The sequence below is a fragment of the Orbicella franksi genome, chromosome 1, assembly GCF_964199315.1.
Source record: "Orbicella franksi chromosome 1, jaOrbFran1.1, whole genome shotgun sequence".
Lineage (NCBI taxonomy): Eukaryota > Metazoa > Cnidaria > Anthozoa > Scleractinia > Merulinidae > Orbicella > Orbicella franksi.
The window spans coordinates 5896981-5916930 of NC_138145.1; the positions used below are offsets into that span (position 1 = coordinate 5896981).

Below are 19950 nucleotides of genomic sequence, written 5' to 3' on the forward strand. Positions count from 1 at the left end.
AGTGAACCACCGTAGCGCGAGAGAACTAGCCGCTTTTTTCGTGGAATATTTTAACAGAGCAGCATTTTTCGTAGAGTGAATCCACTAAAACTGAAGTGACTCCAGGATTTCCGTGCTCATCGTGATGTGCGCATGCCCAGGGATCATTCTGATGTTTAGAGCCATTTCTTGCGCACAGTCTGTATAAAAATTCCAAGTGTGCTAAACTGAATTGTCTGTGTCAAAAAGATTAAACTCAGAATTTTAGGATTACACATATTTCAAGATGATCATTTCTTTAGTGTCGGCGGTTTCGTTTTCCAAGCTATTGGAAACTTTAAGAGCTTTAAACATCTCCTAGGTGGTCTTGTTCTTAATTCGGATGGCACTTTGTTCTTAGGTGATTACAAATTAGAAGGGTGATTATCAATCAGTTGACGCGTCCATGCAGATGTCTTTTTGGGCTTTCGACAATCATTTCCACGACCCAAAGGTCTTTTGCATAAGAAACTAAAACCGAAATTATATTTAAGAAAGAGAAATGGTATCAAAACCAAGAGCGACCAAATAAAGTGATTTCTCTTTGCGAACTGGGTACTGCATGTGTAACCTCTTGCAACTGGCAGCATATCGGAGCCCATCTACATGTATGCCACAAAACTACCGATGCAGCTCTGTAGTACCTTACAATTGACTGCCAAAGAGTTACAGTTCATGAAAGTGAGCGTCGCGCCTTTAATTTCAATTAGTACAGTATCGAACAGTAGGTCGTGTCGTTGATCGAAAGTCAACAGTGTCGTGAGCTCCCAGTTCCTAATTAGGAAGGCTGCATTGCCTGAAACGCCTTACTTCTTGCATTCCTTGTAGTTGTTGTCTGTTGTTTATCGATCCCCCATGAGTACTTGAATTGAGTACTCATGTGTGGTCGTGTACCTATTTAACCGTCCACCTCCCAGAAGAGACCTCCTTGGTTCACCATCATGGGTGGTCACTTTCGGGAGGTGCAGCTGAATCTTGTAAATCACGAAATCGTTTAAAATTTTAAACTACTTCTCTTGAAACACAAAGCAGTTATGATACCACACAACAACATTTCGTGTTAGACAAGGTCACGATATCCCCAACATCAAAATCCCTATTGGAGCGACTTGGTTTTATTTTGATTTGCCGAAAACCAAATAAGCCTTTGGTCGTGATCCCAATATGAAAAAATAAAAAAAATAGGCGCCCGAAGTGTGTGCCATTTTTTTTCCTCCCCAGACCGCTCGCGTTTACTTAGTGTATTTTTTATACGTTAGCCTGAACATGGCAGAGGCATGTCTCTCGCGTGTAGCAAGTACAAAGCAAAGAAATAAGTCTACTACTGTAATTTTTGTATTCCCTCAATACCTTGTAAGAAGTGAAACTGCCCCGTACTAAAGCCATTGTAAAAGACGTTAATTTGGTGAACTAATTAAAAAGACAGAAAATGTCAGTAACACATTCGTCAAAATATTTCCTTCAGCTAATTTTGTGTCTGGGAAATAACGCAGAAACAATCATTACATTAACGCCTTTACGTGCCCACAAAGCTTTTCGTTCACCTCTTGCGCGCTTAGGAAGGAAACGGCGACTACGCAGGCTACATAGCGACCATTACTCAATATACTGTTTCAAAAAGTGGAAGATGGAAATCCTTTTGGATTTTTATCATTACAAGACACCTTGGAATTATTATGTTTTCAGTAGTTAGCCTGGTGCTAACTCTAAGCTAAGGGCTATCTTTGCTTAACAACTATATGTAATAAAAAAAAGAAATTTGTTTGAACCCGCATGTCGAAATAAAAGAGTTAGGGTGATGAACGCAGAAACAATCATTACATTAACGCCTTTACGTGCCCACAAAGCAAAAAATAAAAGAGTTAGAAATAAATAAAAGAGTTCAAAATAAAAGAGTTAGGGTTGTAAATCCGCTGGTTACAGATAACGTCAAATGTCATGAGCTTTCATCTCAAATGCCTCGAACGAATTTTGAAGACGGTCTGTTATCCTTCTTCTTTTGTTTAGAAAGTTATCCCCGTCTTGAACAAATTTGATGTCATCTTCCAGGGAACGCTTTACACCACGAATTCTAACCTCAGCTGTTTCTTTCAAATCGCTTAGTCCATCAACTGCCACTTCTTCGCATTTTTCCTGTAATGAAACAAACAACAAAATAAACTAAATGAACGACAGTGGAAACTTTTTTTTGAGATTGGTTAAGTCGCTTCAACATTTTCAAGGAAAGTAGATCTGGTCAGTAGAATTTCCGGGGGAAATCTCAGATAGATGGCAACTACGATGGCCCAGAATTCTCATAGGAAAGAAGTGATATGCATAATCTTTGACAGAAAACTAGATGACATAAAATACGGATAACAAAGAAGTGGCAAAAAAGAAAAACACTGAACGGTAAAGAGAACAAAAGAAAACTAAAATGGCTATAACATAGAAACAAAATAAAAATGGAACTAAAATAAAGTTAAATTGACAATCTGCTCAAGTGTTCTCATTTCAGCTTTCTGCTGCAGCTCGACGTTGTGAAAAGCGCATATCGGCTGCAAACCTCATGGTTTATGGGGATTACTTAAGACTAGCGTAACACGGCAATTATACAACTAATATCCTCCTAAACTGGACCCTCACTACGGTCCATTATTCTCATAGCCCAAGCTACATACCAGAGTACGGCTGAGAACACCCACCCTTATCTCCAACCTGAGAGAATTATATTTAATTTGCATTTTTTCCAAACAAGCCTTGCAACACTTACCTCATGCAATCCCTTGACTTTGGCGACAAAGAACTCCTGAACTGCATTAACTTCAGCGTCACTCGTGGGCCAAATGTACCTCAACCACTCACACAAATCAGTCGACGGTACCAAACTGTTCAATACTGGGCCACCAATTGCTAAGGGTAAAGCTAAGAAAGGTGACCCTTTAAGATTAGTTGGAGAAGGTTATAACACACAGCGAAGATACTTTGCAGTTGTAGTCTACACTTTACATAAGAATTATGAATAATTTCATCCTTGGAAAACGAGTAAAGGGTAAAGGCTGGTTTTTACTAGCTCAAGCATGAGCATAAGCAAGTGGAGAAAACCACACATAAGCATAAAGTACTCAGGCGCAAAAAAAGGAATTCTCGATATCATCTTATTTTCTAATTTTCCTTATTCATCGTCGGACTTTGGATCTGACAGAGGGCTCAATAGCTTCGTTGTTTAAAAATATAAAACAAACAGCGGTGACAAACATTTTAAAAACATGCTGTTATAGCGGAGCTTCTGCCCGCGAGGCCGTACGAGCGGAGCCCCATACCTTAGTATAATTGGTGGCCCATCGATCTAAAAAATTTTGGTGGTCACGTTTTTGTCCGTACGTTCGTACGCCAAGCCCTATACCATGAAAAATAAAAGAGTAGCACTATTATCATAGGTACATCTTTGATATTGGACGTCCATGTTATGATTAACTGACAGCTGTCAAAACAACGCATTCGCTGACTAGTATCACGTGACCATATCACGAGCTCAGGTTAGAGGTTAAAAGGTCGCGTATTTTGTTTTTAAGGTGACCCTGTACTGGTTTTTTAATTGGATTGCAGGCTCAAGCCAGGTTATTACTCTGGGGGAGAAAGAGGGAGTATGTGCAAAGGCCAAATGTCGGCTCAAAGTAACTCCTGGCGCGTTGTTGACTTTTCTTCCGACATATTCCTTTTACAGTCGTCTCTTGGAAAGTCCCTGATATATTGCGTACAGGAGTAGGTAACTTCTACAATCTTCCTTACACTTATTGGGTAAAGTTTGTTAAAATTTAACTGGAAACAATAGTTAAACAACACGCTGAAAAATTTTTTGAGTTTCTGATCTAAGAGAAACAATCCTCTTTTTCCTTTATGGTTAATTATTGCAATCAGAAGCTCCGCTCTTAGGCTTGGCTAAATCTATATATATATTAACAATACACGAGACGCCCAAACTTTTTGGTGGAGGTGTGCGGCCTGAACCTTGAAACCAGTACCCAATTTCAGACCAAACCTCGTGATTTTCCGTACCCTGTTTCAGATCTGGGCCAAAAATCGATACCCCATTTTAGGCCTCACGCGGCTCAAATATATGACCCAGCTAACCAGAATTGGCTTCCATTTGCGTTAACACTTGAGAAGGGCTACAAATTTGCCAATGTTGATGCGGAAAAAAATTGTTCCTTGCTAACGAAATAATGCCAAGCCAGAGTTAAAAGCATACCCAATTTCAAACCAAAATGGTTAAAATCTATATTCTTTTACAGACCAAACACATACCTATATAGCCCATATGAGGGAGCAATTACCCCACCCCCCGGGATTGGATCTCCCAATAAGGTAGATTATAAAGAAATCTTAACGTATCGTTCTTCTCTCGTTAAAATGGAACTGAAATAGCACAAACCTCCTGCCGGGCCAATTACCGATGCTCCAAATAAACCGTAGCATAGCATTCTGGCTGGTAAACTTGGATTCACTAGGCAAGAGCGGAGGTCATTGCCTCTGTAATCGAAGGTCTCGTCGAGCTGAAAATCTTCATTTTTCCATGTTGGTTGCTTCACTTGAAGAGACAGTCTACCAGGCCCGTCAGCTACTTGAGACAAACATTTCCAGATGGCATCTAAGTGTTTCTTGAGATCTTTGTCCTTTTCCACCATAACTTGTAATCTCTGATTGAGACCGTCGCGGCATCGATCGAGAGCGCTTTCCCTGGAAACTCCATTTCTCAGGTCTTGCTCGATCTGCCCCTTAAATGTGACCAGGTGCTGGTCTCGCTGGAGACGTCTCATTACATCGAGAAGACTGTTTGATATTTGAGACAGGTGTGAGTTGATGTTGTTTTCAGCATCATTGACCTTGTTCATACGTTTAGATAGCCTCTGTATTCTCAGCTGCTTTCGATTTTCCATGATTTTGCTTAGATTTCCTGACAAGGCCTTTGCTTCTGCTGTGAACTTTTCCAGGTCGTACTTTAGCGTGTCAAATTTCAAGGCTCCTTTGGAAGCTTCCACCAAGTTGCCTTCGAATTCCTTGAAGCCTTGAAAACCTTCCGTTTCTGCAGTTTCTGGAGTGGTGGACGATGCTTCGCTCTAATGGTTATGAATGGGAAAAGGCTGTCAGGTGAAATTTACATCTAATTGAAATGGAAGTGTAACTTGAAATGGACACAGTAGAGGGCGTTATGATTTCGGCGGTGGTAGAAGTATTGAATGTAAATTATGCCATATTGATGAGGTCCAATATGGCCGAAAAAGCCATCAGTGGCTGTTAAATAATCTATTAGCAATTAAGCAAATTAAATGCCCGCTACATAGAGTCCCTAAACAATCTCGACATCGACCTCTTCTGTTGGTCTCTTATAATTAGTAACCGAAGGCGCTATAATTACACTGCAACCTTACCTTGATGACAGGTTGATTCCTTGCGTCCCTTTGGGTCTGAGAGTCAATAAAGAAAACTCTGCCTCTGTCCGAGACAGCGCTCATGAATTCTGCAGAACAGCGTGCCTTGATGTCCTCTGCAGTGGTATCGCCATACTCTTCGGCAAAATTGTTTCCTTTGAACATGTCCCACTTGGTGAACACGCCAAGAGTGTATCTACAGTTCACGGCCTTCACGAAATCAACAACCTGATTTGATGATAAATGAAAGTAACAGTCATATAATGGTAAAATAACAAGGGCAGCACTTCATAGTCTCACGTCTGAAAAACCTGCGATTCTCGGATTCGATTTGGAATCATCGAAAAATATGGTTCCACGAAAGGTGAATGACTATTTGGCGAATGTTTTCGTCATGAAGCAGATAAAACAAATCAACTGCCGTGGTGAATTCTAAAAACGGACGTTTAAAGTTTAACTCCCTCGTCTGATTAAATGGTAATGATTGCTGCAAACGTCTAACACTCGAGAAGTCAACCGGTTTGAACTTGATTAACAGTCAGGGATCTTGACGACCCCCACAGACGCAGCAAAACTAAAACTCTCAGTTTTATTTATCTAGGGTCAGTTTTTCAAAGGGTCGTTAACGCTATGGACGGGATAAACTACTATACAATGGACAGAGTAGTTTGTTCTGCGAAAACTTATGGACTGGATAGAGATTAATCTCAGTCGGGTACTCAGTTGCAGGGGTGGGAAGGTGAGGCGATGAACTAGGCATCAAAGTCAGCAACAGAGAGAGGACTAGGAAGAGCCCATTCTCCCATTTCACTAAAACTAGAGAAGATATAAAGCTAAATCAGAATCTGTGTGAATTTGTAATTACAGTGTTGTAATCTTTTCGAGAGATTTTTGTTCTTATCTTGTGGCTGCGACCAATTTAAACCTCTGCCAAACATAAACATGGGCAAAAACATTTGTAGACGACAAGGGATGATAAACATAGCGCAAATTTGAATCCCTGATAAGCGTTAATCAACTTTCCAACAACCAGTCACGGAACTATATAGCACGAGACTGATCCGTCAGTAGAACTGGGTATCTTAAACGCGGTTTAATAGACGTATTCTCATGAAAAATTGGTAATTGAAAGTGTATTGCCAATTTTTTGTGGAATATCAAGACTGACCTTCCTGAAGACTATTATTGCTTATTATCGTAACATTTGACAACTAACTGTCAACTTATTTAGATTAGTCATTTACTTTGCATATCAGTGCATATCGCAAATTGTGACAATTTAGTGCTTTGTCTATTGTTTTAAAAACATGTGGGCGCAATTCTGCGACTGCTATGCACCATCAGACCTATATTATGAAGGGAAAGAAAATTAACACGATTAAACAACGGGCTCCGACGAAGAGGTAGCATAAATGTATCGAAAAAGACTTTAGTAAGCTTATTATCTAGAGGGCAACGTCATGGCGGAAGTAAAATTCGATCTAATACAAAGATGGCGTCCTCAAACTGCATTTGTAACTGTTAAACAATATTTCGCTCTCAGTTTTGGCACTTCGCTCCTCGCCGTTGGAACTACGGGCAGATGAAGCGATACCTTTCGCCTTCCTTGGCCTGTGCTGATGCCGTGTGATGCAAGCAAGAGCAATGAAGTTGCGCTTCGAAAAACACATGGTTTTTGCATAAATTATCTCTGTGTTACATTTCATATAATGCTCACTCATTACTCACGGTTCTTAGAGTAGGACTGTGAATATCCATGACGGCCACAATCACGTCTACAAATTTGCAGAGCTCAATCACTGCGTCATCCGTAGCCTTCCGTTCTCCTATACCCGGAGTATCGTACAAGACAACGCTTTCAACCAGAGCCTTGCATCGTGACGAAGGCCAGTTCACGTCAATTATGCTGGAAGGAGTAATGCCGAGTCTTTCTCTCTGTGCTCTGGCTTTAAGAACGTGAAGAAGTTGTCGGAACTCGGTGATCTCTAAAGCTCTTCCAGTGCTTCTTTCAACTGCTGTCCATTGATTGCTAGACGACCCAGTCACTGCCACGAGACAAAATGTGGTTTCCGCTCGAGTCACAGGCATGATGTCCTCTCCCAGTAACGCGTTTATCAATGTCGATTTTCCAGCACCAACGGAGCCAACAAAAGCGATTTGTAGTTTGCTGTTCGCTCGCTCTGTTAGCTGAATTGCAGACACATTCAGCTGGTCTACTCGGTCGGAGGCCCTCTCGAAGTCTTGCCATTCGCTTGCGGTAGCACATTGTTCGTTGAGGAAACGGCGAAGTTCATCTCTAGTTTCAATAAGGTTACTTACTGATCCTTCTAGCTGCTCTCTTATTAGCCTGATCTGCCGAATTCGTGGTGTAAAATTGGCGAACATTTTTGATTATGCGATTGCTTTACAAAGATGTAGCAGGGATTTCATTTGAAAACGCCAAACCCGAAATGAGGCCACTTATCAATGGAAGTTTGCATTTGAATAATTAGTATGCCTGCCGACCCGAGACGGATTTTGTCTGTACGGTCACCCTGACACAATACATACCTAAAAACTTAGAACAATATACACTAAGCTACAGTTTTGTTGTATTTCTCAATGCAGCTTTGTTATTTCATATTTACTGGTTTTCCATGGTTTCTATGGAAACGTGGGAGTATTTTACGAAAAATTAGGGGCCTGTTTACAAGTAGGGGGGGTTACCCTAGCAAGCGGGCTAACCCTAGCTGGAGGGCAAAAGATAGCTCGGGTTTACAAGCAAAATTTCACGGGTACCCGGGACAACTTAAGGCGCGGTTACACCCAAAGGATCTGGAAACAAGTAGAAAATTAACCCGGGTAGGCGGGTTAACCTTACCTGGAGTGTTTACAAGGGAAAAAGTTAACCCGTCTGCCAGTGTAACCCTAGCATGTAGATAGGGTAACCCGCCTACCCAGGTAACCCTGGCTGCCTTGTAAACACGACGAAGTAAAAAAAAGGAAACGTGTGAGTCCTACGTTAAGCCGCATGCTAGGGTAACCCGCTTGTTTGCGTAACCCGCTTGCTAGGGTAACCCTCTCTCCTTGTAAACAGGCTCTGACGGCTATTTGTTAACAAGCGTAAGGTTAAAATGGATGATATGATATCACTCAAGGTGTAACATTTTTGCGTGGTTATTTACGAGAACAACTCGAAGTCCATAAATGCGTGAAAAAACCAGTAGTCTGATGTAGGACATTCGGGACACAACTCTCTTGAGGGGTATAGTGGATAATCCAGAACGGGAAAGTTCCCGCTTGGGTAGTCAATCACAGCGCAGAATTTGGTTCATCCTGCACACTTGCGGAGTTAGCCTTGTAAACATCATTGTTGAACAACAAATAATTGGGTTAAATGCATAGGGAAATTGAAAATTGAATACCAACTGCATAATTTTCGGGCCATAGAGGAATTTTTTTAACATAAGTTTGCTTCACTGGGCTATTCATTAGATTGGTAGTGCCGTTTTAGTCTGGGTAAAAAACACAACAAGACCGCAGCCTTAATTACCATTTAATCTTCGATTTATCTTAAACCAGATTGTGACTACAAATGGTAAGATGGTCCACAACCTTCCGGGGTTAATGCCTACCAGCAAATTCTGCAAAATAATTTAAGAGGATGTAAAAGCCCACAGTCACCGAATTGTCAATGGGTTGATACAGGAACCAGGCTAGTACAAAGAAAACGGCATTTTTTTTTCTTCTTCTCACTTTTGGCGCATTATATCAAAGATGGGGTCATCTATTTCTGTTTGACAAGGCGAAATTTATGACAGAGGTTAAATGGTCGTGGGCAATAGTGGACTCTTCATATTACGCGAATCTCGGTGATCATTATATTACTTCTAAAGGTATTTTTCATAGCTTTATCACATTCATTACCAACTAAAGTCGATGTGCTACCAAACTTTAGATTTGTAAAGTCGGTCTTACCTGAGCGGCTGTCTACCGCACTTATTACACCTAACATCGCCGAACAAAGCTCCGCGAAGCAGTTTAAAATCATTCAGCAACTAATTACAATCTCTCTCAGCAATCATCAAAAATTATTGCAAGAAATCAAAGATATGTCAAGATGTTTAAAGAGATAACTCAAAATCGAAATCATCTTCTACTGCATCTTTGGCGTGTTGGCAAATCTCATCAACATTCGCCTCTGGTATGCCAAAGGGAAGCTCTTTCCACTTCTTGAACATCTTTCGACGAGGATTCGGATCTGGAAATTCTAGAACAAAGCTGCATATCTTGATGCACATCCACTCCACCCCAGAGATGAGGGCCGTCACCCCCCAGTCTGCATGGCACTTTTTGCAATAGATCTTCTTGTTCATTTCGATGTCATCGATTATCTTAGGATTGGGATGCTTCTTTTTGTCAACCTAAGGGAAAAAAAAAGGAAGCTTGAAATAATGGACACACCCACAACGTGATTCAATCATTATTGCAACATCACACAGCTTCAATTTCATAATTTACATGTTATATTATTGCATGCCTCGTAAACTGATTCATCCTGTGAATGGTTTGGCCTTATGTCTGGAAACGTTCAGACAAACAACTGAGACAATTGTGTATGAAGTACTGACAAAGTGTTTTCGGGGTTCAAACATAGTTGGAACACATTGCAAGCCTGGTACGAGGTGTTTTACATAAGTATCGAGCCATACTGGGGGAGGCGCCAATGGTTTCTTGTGTTTGTAAGCAGCAGGTTTTGATATGTACATATTTTGGGCGTAAACCCGGTGCTAAATTTATAAGATTTTACTCGAGTGCTCTTCGTCAGGATAGAAAAACACAACAATTCTACCCCATCAACGGTTGCATTCTCTTTTCGCTGGTATCAATCATTTTAGCAGAACTCTCAGGAAACTGGCGTTCATAACTCGTTCGTTTGATTCGTAATTGTTACTGACGGTATAGTTTTGATTTTGAAAGAATTGCAAAGTTGGGAGATGGCTTTACCTTGGATTTCGCAAAGTCTCTGTTTATGACCACGTGGTGACTTTCTTTGACCGTTCGGATGTCATGGGCTTGACATGCCTCGACGTTACACTTCCGGCAACGGAAGGTGACGTCCCCTGGTAGATGCTCTGACTTTAGGGTAGCAATCACGTGCTTCTTGAGGAATCGATCCTGAAGGTTCTTACGTTGTATGTCCTTTACCTGCATAAAGGAGAATAAATTCCAGTCTCAGACGTATTTCTTGGGGGTAAGTGGGTTGACGGGGGGAAGGGACGTTCAATGAGGACATTCTCATGCTAATTGAAAATGTGGCAAGGGAACGACATCGAAAATGCTGCTGGTCAGTATATGTACTACAAAGGAAATAATGGAATAACAACATTAGGTGCAATTTTCATATAAATCCCGCTGCCTGTTGAATATTACATTGCAAACTGGCTTTCTAAGCTACACCACATTTAACGACCAGGCAAGGAAACATAGCGGATTATTGGTGATGAAGTCTTTGTTAGTTCTAAAGACACCTCTTAATTGAAGGCGTCGGGAATTTGGAAATGACTTCCAAGACCTTAATTTAGACAGAAACTTTTTCAAGGCGTTGAAAATCGTAAACAGCTGCATTTGTACATCGGATGATTTGATGAGAGCGCCGCTGACCCTTTGAATTACAAACGCATGCATGGTACGTGTTTGAAAAACAAAAAGATGAACATAGTGCAGTTATAAACTGTGGCGAACATACCCGTTGCATAAATGTTTTTGGATCCATGCTTTGCACTTGACTAAGAGCTTCAATCATGAGGCTTTCCCGAAATTGGCTTGTTTTTTCCCTCTTCAACGCTCCCGAGTCTTGGCCCACTAACACGCTGTACTTTCCCTCGTCTGCCCTGGTGTATTAAACAAGTATTCGAAAAGGTCAGACGCCGTATAAAGTACGTTCCTTGTAGTAAAAGCGACAAAGTCGAAGTCGAAATTGAACTAATCGAAATTAAAATACATGTAATTAAAATAGGAAAGTAAGACTTTCCTTGCTGACTCCCTTTCCTTTGCCCAGACTCAGTTGACCCGAATCTAAAAATAACTTAAAAGTTGATTTCCTCTCAGGATGCGACAGCGTTAGTCACCGAGAGCAATCCTTTCAATCTATAACTGGATTATTAAGCAAACTTTGCTATTGAACAAATTCATGATAAGAGTCGCATACCGTAAAATCCTACGTTAAGGCCCTGGGATTATAAAACTTCATTAGCGGTTTTAGGTGGGCTTATAAACAGGGTTGGCTTATATTCGGAGGGGGGGGGGGACATATAGGCGGAATAAAAAATTGTTTCGGAACGACGAGATAAAACGTATCCGAGAAACGAATTAAAGCTAACATACCACTACATTTAGAGCTATTATAACTTTCGATTAAAAGTTTTGCTGTTTGTAAAGAAACGCAAAAGGAACGCACTTATACATTAGCTGAGCTTATATCCGGGCGGGGGGGAGGGGGGAATATATCCGGAATAATATCTTTCTAAGCAAATATAAGGGCTTATATCCGGGAGGGCTTATAACTGGGGGGCTTTAACGTGGGATTTTACTTTTGTTTTGTTACTTCAAGACCATAATTATGTCTTTCACTAAAAGGACAGGAACATTTTGGATCTGGTGGAGGCAATCCATATTTTAGTCAGTTAAACTCGTCTGGTCAGCCTTTCACTTGGTTTTAAACTGCTCCATACCTGACACGGCCACGTGACTGTACAGTTGAAATCTCGTTGCCCATCATATTGTAACGGATGACATAATTACAGTCCTTGATATCTAAACCTTCTTCTGCAACACTGGTTGCAAGTAGGAGGTTCTTCTCTCCAGTGTGGAATCTCTGGATGACTCGGTCCTGCTCATTCTGGGTCATGCCAACTGAAATCAAATCAAGCAAACTGTCATTAGACGTCTTCTATCAGTCTCTCTCGTTGCTTGTTCCATTTATTACCCTAATAAGGTGTTCTTCCTTGTACAAATTGTGCCACCTTTGGGTTAAAAAGTTGCAAACGAATAGTTTAAAAAGCATAGTACTAGGTCCTAAGCAAAGTTCGAGTTCCTGCATTTAATTTTGTCTTTCAAGATCCGAAAATGGAGAAATAATTCTTCTTGCTCATTGGTATAAAGCTTACTTACTATTGCCATCTCCACTCCCAACAAGCGGCTCGGGCCTGAGAACAGCGTTCAGCTCCTTAGTTTCTTTTATCCAGTCTAGCAAGGCTTCTGTGGATTCCCGAGTCCTTGTGAACAAGATGCCTTTTGGACCTTTCCATTCTTTTGGGCCACCATTCCTAACATCAGAAGATTTTTCTTCTGGTATCGTGTCTCCTGAATTGCTGGCTTTGTCTTCATCTTGGTCTGTCTTTTTCTTGTGGTCTTCTTCAGTTACACCTTTCTCCGCTTCGTCTGTACCATTACCCATTACACTGGCATCACCGTTGCATGCAATATCGTCTGCCTGGCCTTTGCTGGTGCCATCTACTGACTCATCTCCGTTTTGATCATCGCTATCTTTGCTTCCACCTCTTTCTGCTTCTTTGCCAGACCTCGAGTCTTTCTCGTTTTCGAGAACCTTCTCCTCTATTCCATTTTCATCTTGCCCAGCTTCTTTCGCTCCGCCATCTTTTTCCTCGCTGAGTTTGCCATTGCGGTCTTTTACTTGCTGAGGGCCCAGGTCTGTGTAGTTTTTTAAGATCAGCTCTTTGAGATGCTTTAACAAGGGATTCTCGGGCTCGCCATTCTCCTCTACAAATTTATCCAGTATTTTCATCGCACACTGGAAGAGACTCTTTAACTGTTCATCAATGGATAGGAACTTGTCTTCATCCAAGGAATCAAAATATCTTTTCAAGCATTTCTTGGCATTTTTCATTGTAGTGCTGGCGTTGATAGTCAGTGCAATGTGATACTCACGGAGATGCTCTGCATACGTCACAAGAAACCGCTCTCCATCAGCGACAGAGTCTTTGTAGAGTTCTTCTACCCACTGGCGATACTGCTGACCAGCTTTGTCTTGGGGTCCAGCTTTGAAGGACTTTCCTTTAAACCTCTTAATTAAGGCTTCTATTTTATTCATAACCTTAAAAGGACAAAACAAGTCATTGTCACTTACGAAGAGGTAGCTTATTGAACAGTTATCCTATCACGTCTTCTATTCACATTCAGAAATAAAAAGCAAATATATGCAAACTGTATAAAAGCTGTAAAACGCCGTAGTTCGAAATATATTTCACTCTTCTAGCCTCGTCAGTTACTCGCCATCTTTATAATAATAATAGTAGTAGTAATAATAAATAATGGTAATAGGACTGAGTGGGGTCCAATTCGGTCTGTAATCATACGAGTGATAAACAAAATCGGACGATCGCGAAGCGGGAGTCCGATTTATTAATCACGAGTATGATTACAGACTGAATTGGACCACACGATGTCCTGTTACCAATTAATCAAAACTATGACAAAATTCGAGAAACGAACAAACCATCGATTGATCGCTGAACGATTAAACGTCGTTATGAATGCTGAAAAGCACAGCAGTTTACTCAAAAAAAGTGCACCGCAACAGCGCCCTCAAAATGACGCGTACTGTCCAATTACAAGCATGACGCGTATACACTGTCCAATTAATGCTCAAATCGGGCTGCTGATAGCCAATCACGTTCGAAAATTTTGTTATAGTTTTGGTTATAATAATAATAATAATAATAATAATAATAATAATAATAATAATAATATTGTTATTATTAAATCATTAGCCAAAATTGAATTCAGTTTAAATGGTAATCAACTCTGTTTAGTTACATGAGACATGAGGGATACGAAACAGTTTTTCATTGGCTTTGATTTCCGCGACTCTTTATAAGCAGTTGGCTGTACTTTGGAAGTACAGATGTCGCTGCCGTTCAAAAGAAAATTGAGATTATTTACCTGTGAAACAATCTTCACAAACGGGTCCTCGTTCGACTTTTGGACATAGGCTATTTCCCTTTCGGGAACGTTTGCGTACATCTTCAGCTCGGATTGATTTTTCTTCACAGTTGAAATAACTTCAGCATCTAAGTTAGCAGAAACAAGAAGTATGTGCTTTTCTGCTTTCTCCACACTCTGGGCCTTTCCTGTACCGAGAGAGGCGGTAAAGCCTACAACCTAAACAAAAGGAACGTAAAGGAAAAAGGTTACCGTAGCAAACAAAGGCCCTAACTGAAGTTCATACCAGACTGTAGAAATGGACAATGTTCTGCATTCCAAATGCTGCCTAAAATTCACTTAAATGATAGGCCTTCTGGGCTTACTTGTTGTTCAGTTAGGTTTACGACAAAAACATATCCCACCACAAGACTCTTTAAAGTTTTGCCTTAAGTAAATGATCTTTCCACTCTTTCAAAATCCAGCTGGGGCGTTCAGACGGCCGGTGCTCTAAGAATGACACAGTTTAATCCTTGCACGCTTTTTTTGTATTTTATTTGCCACTTTCATTGATACCATGTCTTGTACTAAAAAGTCTACCTGAACAGAAACAATGAATTATACCTGTGGTAAGCTGTGTTGGGTTCCAGCCTGGGATTTCAAAGCAAGATACTTTTCCATGATCCTGTTATAGGAATGTTCCTTGTCTGCGTGGTGGCACTCGTCAAATAGCAGGAGAGTGATGTCACTCAGCTCCACTCTCTCTTCTTTATTCCTATTGTTCAGAGCGTTGACAAGTATCTGAGCAGTCATAACAACGATGTTTTGGTTTTGAAGGAGATACTTGAGTGGGATTTCTGTTGCGTTGGCTCCAGAAATTTCACCCACAGTGTACTTGTCTCCGAGGAAGGCCTCAAATCGCTCCTTTTGCTGCAGAACGAGGTTCAACGTGCTCACGATGAAGACCACTCTTGGTTCTTTCCTAGTGGTGTTGCCTGGTGCTGTTTTGATAATTGAGATGGACGCAGCATTATGAGTTTCTATAACTGGAATGCGAGAAAGCAAGGGGTGGAACTGCATCCCACAAATTTCTTAGAGATTGGTTGAATAAATAGAGAAGAAAGGCTCAGAATGTTTCACCGTTGTACCGCAATCGTGAGAATAGCTGGAATACTTTAAAAACAAATAAAAAAGAAAAGGGAACATAACACGCTCAGTTATGGTGGTGCACTACAACAGTTAACCAGCTATTTTAGTTTTTTTAGTTTTTACTGTTCACCTGAGCTATATCGGTGTAGAGCCTTACTATTAATGGTTTGCAATGGTCTTTCCCCTTTTCTTCCCTTTCTTATTCTTTAATCAGATTGTAAAAGAAGCACTGAAGAAGTAGACAATATGTTGTGGTAAAGCGATTTGCAAACACTGGAGTAGAATTCTATTATAAGACAGCTACTTGCCGGCAATTCCAGCCTCTGTTGAGAAGGAATCAAGATGCTGTTTAGCAATTTCTATCGCCACGTAAGTTTTGCCACTGTTGGTGGGCGCGCAGATGATGGTGTTCTTTCCTGCGATCGCTGGCGCAGCCAACTCCTTCTGATACTCTCTGAGCTCCAACTCACACCTACCAAACGAGTTGGCATTGCTTCCCAGGAACACTGCAAGAGAAAGGGAAAGAGACAGAGAAAATAAATTTAAGATACTTCTGAAACTTTTTCATTAAAGAATTTACCTCAGATATACATAATTTTTATGTCGTATTGAAGTAGTGTAGCAAAAATGCTCCTCATACCGTGTTTAAATCCAAATATTTCTCCCTGTGGTTTTTCAGGTAATTTCTCAGTGATTAAACTGTGATTAGTTCTTGCTGGATTTATTTTGTTGCTGTTGCAGATTTTCTATTGAACAATCAGTGTTTCCTTGTCTCTTGAATAAAAACACGGGCACTTACCTGGAGGGATATCAATTTCTATGTCAGGCACAGACCCATCGTCTTCAGCACTGTCTTCTAAAAAAAAAAGCAGATAAAGATGTGAACAGAGTGACACTTGGTTTGCTGTATTACTGTTTAAAGATCGAGGATTTGGTAATTGAAGATCTCAATTTTCTCCTGTTTTTATACACCTGGAATATAGTAGAATTACATTTTATATTGTTCATTATCATGCAATGAAAAGTCGTGTAATAAAGCAGAATGTCAACCGTAAAGTATTACCTTGCTTGCTCGTTAAAATGTTCTGTAAATTTCCCGCGACTTCCTGCTCAGACTCAATCTCTATATGCGACAAAGACAAGAACAATTATAGCAGATTGATTTTTTATTACCAAAGCCAGAAAAAAACTGATAGTCACTACAGCAGTAACGCTGATTTAGGCTCTATCCACACGCACGTTTGTATGGACGTAACGTTTATTGAAATGAGCACACATTGAGAAGTTCACATAAAACTTGCTTGATCAAAAAGGATTAAGAAAATTAGAGGCGAAAGGTAGCTCACAAAAACCAGCATTATTCATTACTTCACCTTTGATGAATTAATGCTGGCAGTCTTTGCCACAAGTGGCCAAACACGTTGTGGTCATTTTCGTAACGCGAACGTTACCGTAGCAAGAGCATAAACCATTTGAAAAAACCTCAAAAACGAGTCCGGTAACCCCCTTTTTCATTATTACAACTTATTCAAAAACTTGTTCATTAATTTATAGAAACTCATCAATCATAGAAAAAATAAGCTGCATCCTCACCATGGTAACTTATGATTCAGAGAAATAATTATAACGTATTAACCAATCATAAAACATTTGTTTGACGCCATTGTTGTAGCGTCAACTGCAAAAAACAATGGTATTATTGATCCATCAACATTTACCGGCAAGTTTCTTTTGGATTTGGTGAAACCGATCTTCTCCAAGGCTGAGTTTTAACCCCATTGGTTTCTCAGGGACCTTATGATCTTCTTTCAACGTGTTTTCCACTAAGACCTTCTGAAGTGTGCTTTCAAATTTTCCTTCGGTGTACATTTCCCACAGTTCCTTAGCTGCTTTTTCACTTGACAATCGAAAAGTGGCAATGATAGATCCTTTCGCGGTGTTTACAAACACAGCACCCTGAGGAAGAAGCTAGGAGGAAAATGGACAACATGGTTATGACTTCAGTAAAACTTTAATTTTCAACCACCAAGACCACCACAAATGCCAACAACTATCACCATACTCAATAATCGCAAACAGATTTTATTTACAAACAAATAGGCAAACAAATAAATAAACAAACAGCAACAAAACGATATATACCTCTTGCAGCTCTCTGCGCATTTTCTTGCTTTCAGCAGAGGAAGGCTTTTTGAATTTTTCCGCCAAATATGTCTCCAATTCGCTGCAGGTTTCTGCTGGCTCTTCGCTGTTCTGTGGTAACAGGTTTCCTTTAATCGTAACATCTGATAGCAAAAGTGCAGGTAGAAATTTAGAACTAAAATCGAAAAACTGATTATGAAAGTTAAATATTAACAACAATTTGCAGTTCTTTGCACAAAACTCACCAATAGCTGTTCCAATCTTTTTGAAACCGACCCCCGACCCATCCGTGTCAGCGGATTCATCATCCGCGGCCTCGACTGCGTGTAAATGAAATAAAACATACACAACATTAGAAACATGCACTTCTTGGTTTACACTGTAACGTAAGCATAAGCACAAGCATAAACATAAGCATAACGAATGTTCATACTTGTTGCATAAGCACAAGGAAAGTGACATACGCAAGCGCAATGAGCTCCAAAATGAAGTCGCGGTAGTATGGGACGAGCCATGTTTTCAAAATGGGGGACGGAGACAAAATTCTCCTGCTGCTATTGCTGCTCCGCAGACGAAGAAGACGACGGCGACGAGAACAAGAACGTGTAAACAGAAAGAGGTCCTGTTGGGTGAGAGATATTTTCCGAAAGAGAAAAGAACAAGGAGACTTCCATAATCTGGTGCAGGAACTGCAACTAGCGGACCGAGAATTTTATTTCAGGTAGTTGTGGCTTGCCAACTTGTTGTCACTTTGGACCGCGGAGTAGCATTGGACACTGGTAACTTGAAAATCCGCTGGCATCAAACACAGCTGCTTCCTTGGCCGATGATTTTGCTTATGCTTACGTTACACCCGGTTAACACACCTATTTTAACGACATAAGCATAAGCATAAACGTAAGAAAATTGAAGCGATTCCTTTTTCTTATGCTTATGCTTATGTCACTCCCAGTTTACACTGCTTATGCTTATGCTTACATCGCAGTGTAAACCAGGCTTTTATGTTTTCAACAATGAATAGTTTGAAAATTCTGTACATATATTTTTCGCGTGAACGAGTGGCAATGCAGATTTTCGAACCGCCATAAACGTTTTGAAAATCATTAATGATAGATCGAGATGCATTCTTATGTATGCATAATAATCAATTTCAGACCCCTTCGTTTAATCAAGAGTAATGTTTACAAGAATATTTAATACAAGAATATGTTATCTGTACGGGCCCGCAAATGATCCTCAAATTGGACAGCAAATGATCCTCAAATTGGACCGCAAATGATCCCGGACTGGAAATGATCCCCAAATTGGACCGTAAATGATCCCGGACCGCAAATGATCCCGATCAAAAAATAATGAATGGCATGGATTTCTATCAGAGGAAAGTGAAAACATAAACAAAAACGACACAAAAACATGTTTGATCATTTTACCAGAAATATTCCACCGTTGCTTTTTGTTTGGTTTTTGGAAGGGTATTGGTATTGGAGTAGATATATAAACCCTATTCATAAATGGCTGCCAATTAAAAATTCTTTTGTAAGTATTAAAATAAGCGCTGCGGACCCGCACATATCGGCGCACACGGTAACGAAGATACCGAACATTTAAAAGCCAGCGACCTCATGGAAGATTTGAGTGGATACACAAATTAGTTTTTGAATAAATTCGACCATTAATATGACCTTCGAACCGAAACCGAAACTGATCTATGTCATTTTGTTTATATCAATTATATTGAACGCGGCAACTTACATTGGAAATAAAATTCGCTGTCGGTAGTGTTGACAGCGTGTAAAAATATAAAATAGCTCCAAAATCGATCAAATTTGTGTTGTAGGTACTTCTGAATGTATTTTTTGTCAGAGATATTTAATTTCACTTTCGATTTTTATAGCGTGAAAAACAGTAAACCATTAGTTGTAAAATATACTTAGAAATGCTCACCTGGATAGTTGTAGTATGGGTCTAATAGCAGGGCAGTATGTTCGAATCCGCACCTTCTCAAGGCTTGAACAAAGTCCTGAAAGCCTTTATGTCTTCTTTTGATCCGATCAACGAGAACATAGTTTGCCCTCGTTGGACCCTCGTTTCTCTGCGCTGCTTCAATGGCCTCCTTGTCTACCTTTTGTAGGCAAGACAAGTAAGGAAGCACGTCTACTGGGATGAGTTCCTCATGGAAGTCTTGCAGTCGTGTATCCAGGATTTTTTTCTCGTAACTCCTCATGGTAACTGCTTAACTTGAAATGTCGACTCGAAGCTGTTCCGGAGAAAATGACACTTTAGCAAGTCGGGGCTGGTTATATACACC

The 19950-nt window shown here is 40.3% G+C and overlaps 2 protein-coding genes across 3 annotated transcripts; both read right to left on the reverse strand.

The window, feature by feature from the left end:
* Window positions 1–10: 10 nt before the first annotated feature.
* Window positions 11–8619, reverse strand: LOC145464766 (mitofusin-2-like). 2 transcript variants are annotated; one of them, XM_081448590.1, is made up of 5 exons: window positions 7158–8619; window positions 5430–5657; window positions 4433–5117; window positions 2771–2922; window positions 11–2151 (listed from the first exon to the last, which is right to left on the reverse strand). In XM_081448590.1, exons 1-5 carry the CDS (start codon window positions 7812–7814, stop codon window positions 1948–1950), a joined length of 1926 nt encoding a protein of 641 aa, XP_081304716.1. In that variant the 5' UTR covers window positions 7815–8619; the 3' UTR covers window positions 11–1947. The 2 variants fall into 2 exon arrangements, with proteins under 2 accessions (XP_081304716.1, XP_081304787.1); XM_081448661.1 differs by lacking the exon at window positions 11–2151 and having other exon boundaries at window positions 2831–3397; window positions 7158–7820.
* A 911-nt stretch (window positions 8620–9530) lies between these two features.
* On the reverse strand, window positions 9531–19925 carry LOC145463163 (ATP-dependent RNA helicase DHX58-like). The gene is made up of 14 exons (XM_081446923.1): window positions 19587–19925; window positions 17888–17962; window positions 17643–17785; window positions 17219–17468; window positions 16564–16623; window positions 16300–16356; window positions 15809–16006; window positions 14976–15352; window positions 14373–14591; window positions 12582–13524; window positions 12143–12323; window positions 11158–11302; window positions 10416–10616; window positions 9531–9832 (listed from the first exon to the last, which is right to left on the reverse strand). Exons 1-14 carry the CDS (start codon window positions 19864–19866, stop codon window positions 9533–9535), a joined length of 3429 nt encoding a protein of 1142 aa, XP_081303049.1. The 5' UTR covers window positions 19867–19925; the 3' UTR covers window positions 9531–9532.
* Window positions 19926–19950: the final 25 nt, after the last annotated feature.

What these genes read in the sequence shown, in the direction of transcription:
- LOC145464766 (XM_081448590.1), bottom strand. Translation starts at nt 7,814, where the DNA reads ATGTTCGCCAATTTTACACCACGAATTCGGCAGATCAGGCTAATAAGA. An exon ending in GGAATCAACCTGTCATCAAG is followed by an intron (nt 5,118 to 5,429) that starts GTAAGGTTGCAG and finishes CATAACCATTAG; the next exon opens with AGCGAAGCATCGTCCACCAC. An exon ending in AAGTCAAGGGATTGCATGAG is followed by an intron (nt 2,152 to 2,770) that starts GTAAGTGTTGCA and finishes GTTTCATTACAG; the next exon opens with GAAAAATGCGAAGAAGTGGC.
- LOC145463163 (XM_081446923.1), bottom strand. Translation starts at nt 19,866, where the DNA reads ATGAGGAGTTACGAGAAAAAAATCCTGGATACACGACTGCAAGACTTC. An exon ending in TGCGCAGAGAGCTGCAAGAG is followed by an intron (nt 17,469 to 17,642) that starts GTATATATCGTT and finishes TTTTCCTCCTAG; the next exon opens with CTTCTTCCTCAGGGTGCTGT. An exon ending in CATTTTAACGAGCAAGCAAG is followed by an intron (nt 16,357 to 16,563) that starts GTAATACTTTAC and finishes TTTTTTTTTTAG; the next exon opens with AAGACAGTGCTGAAGACGAT.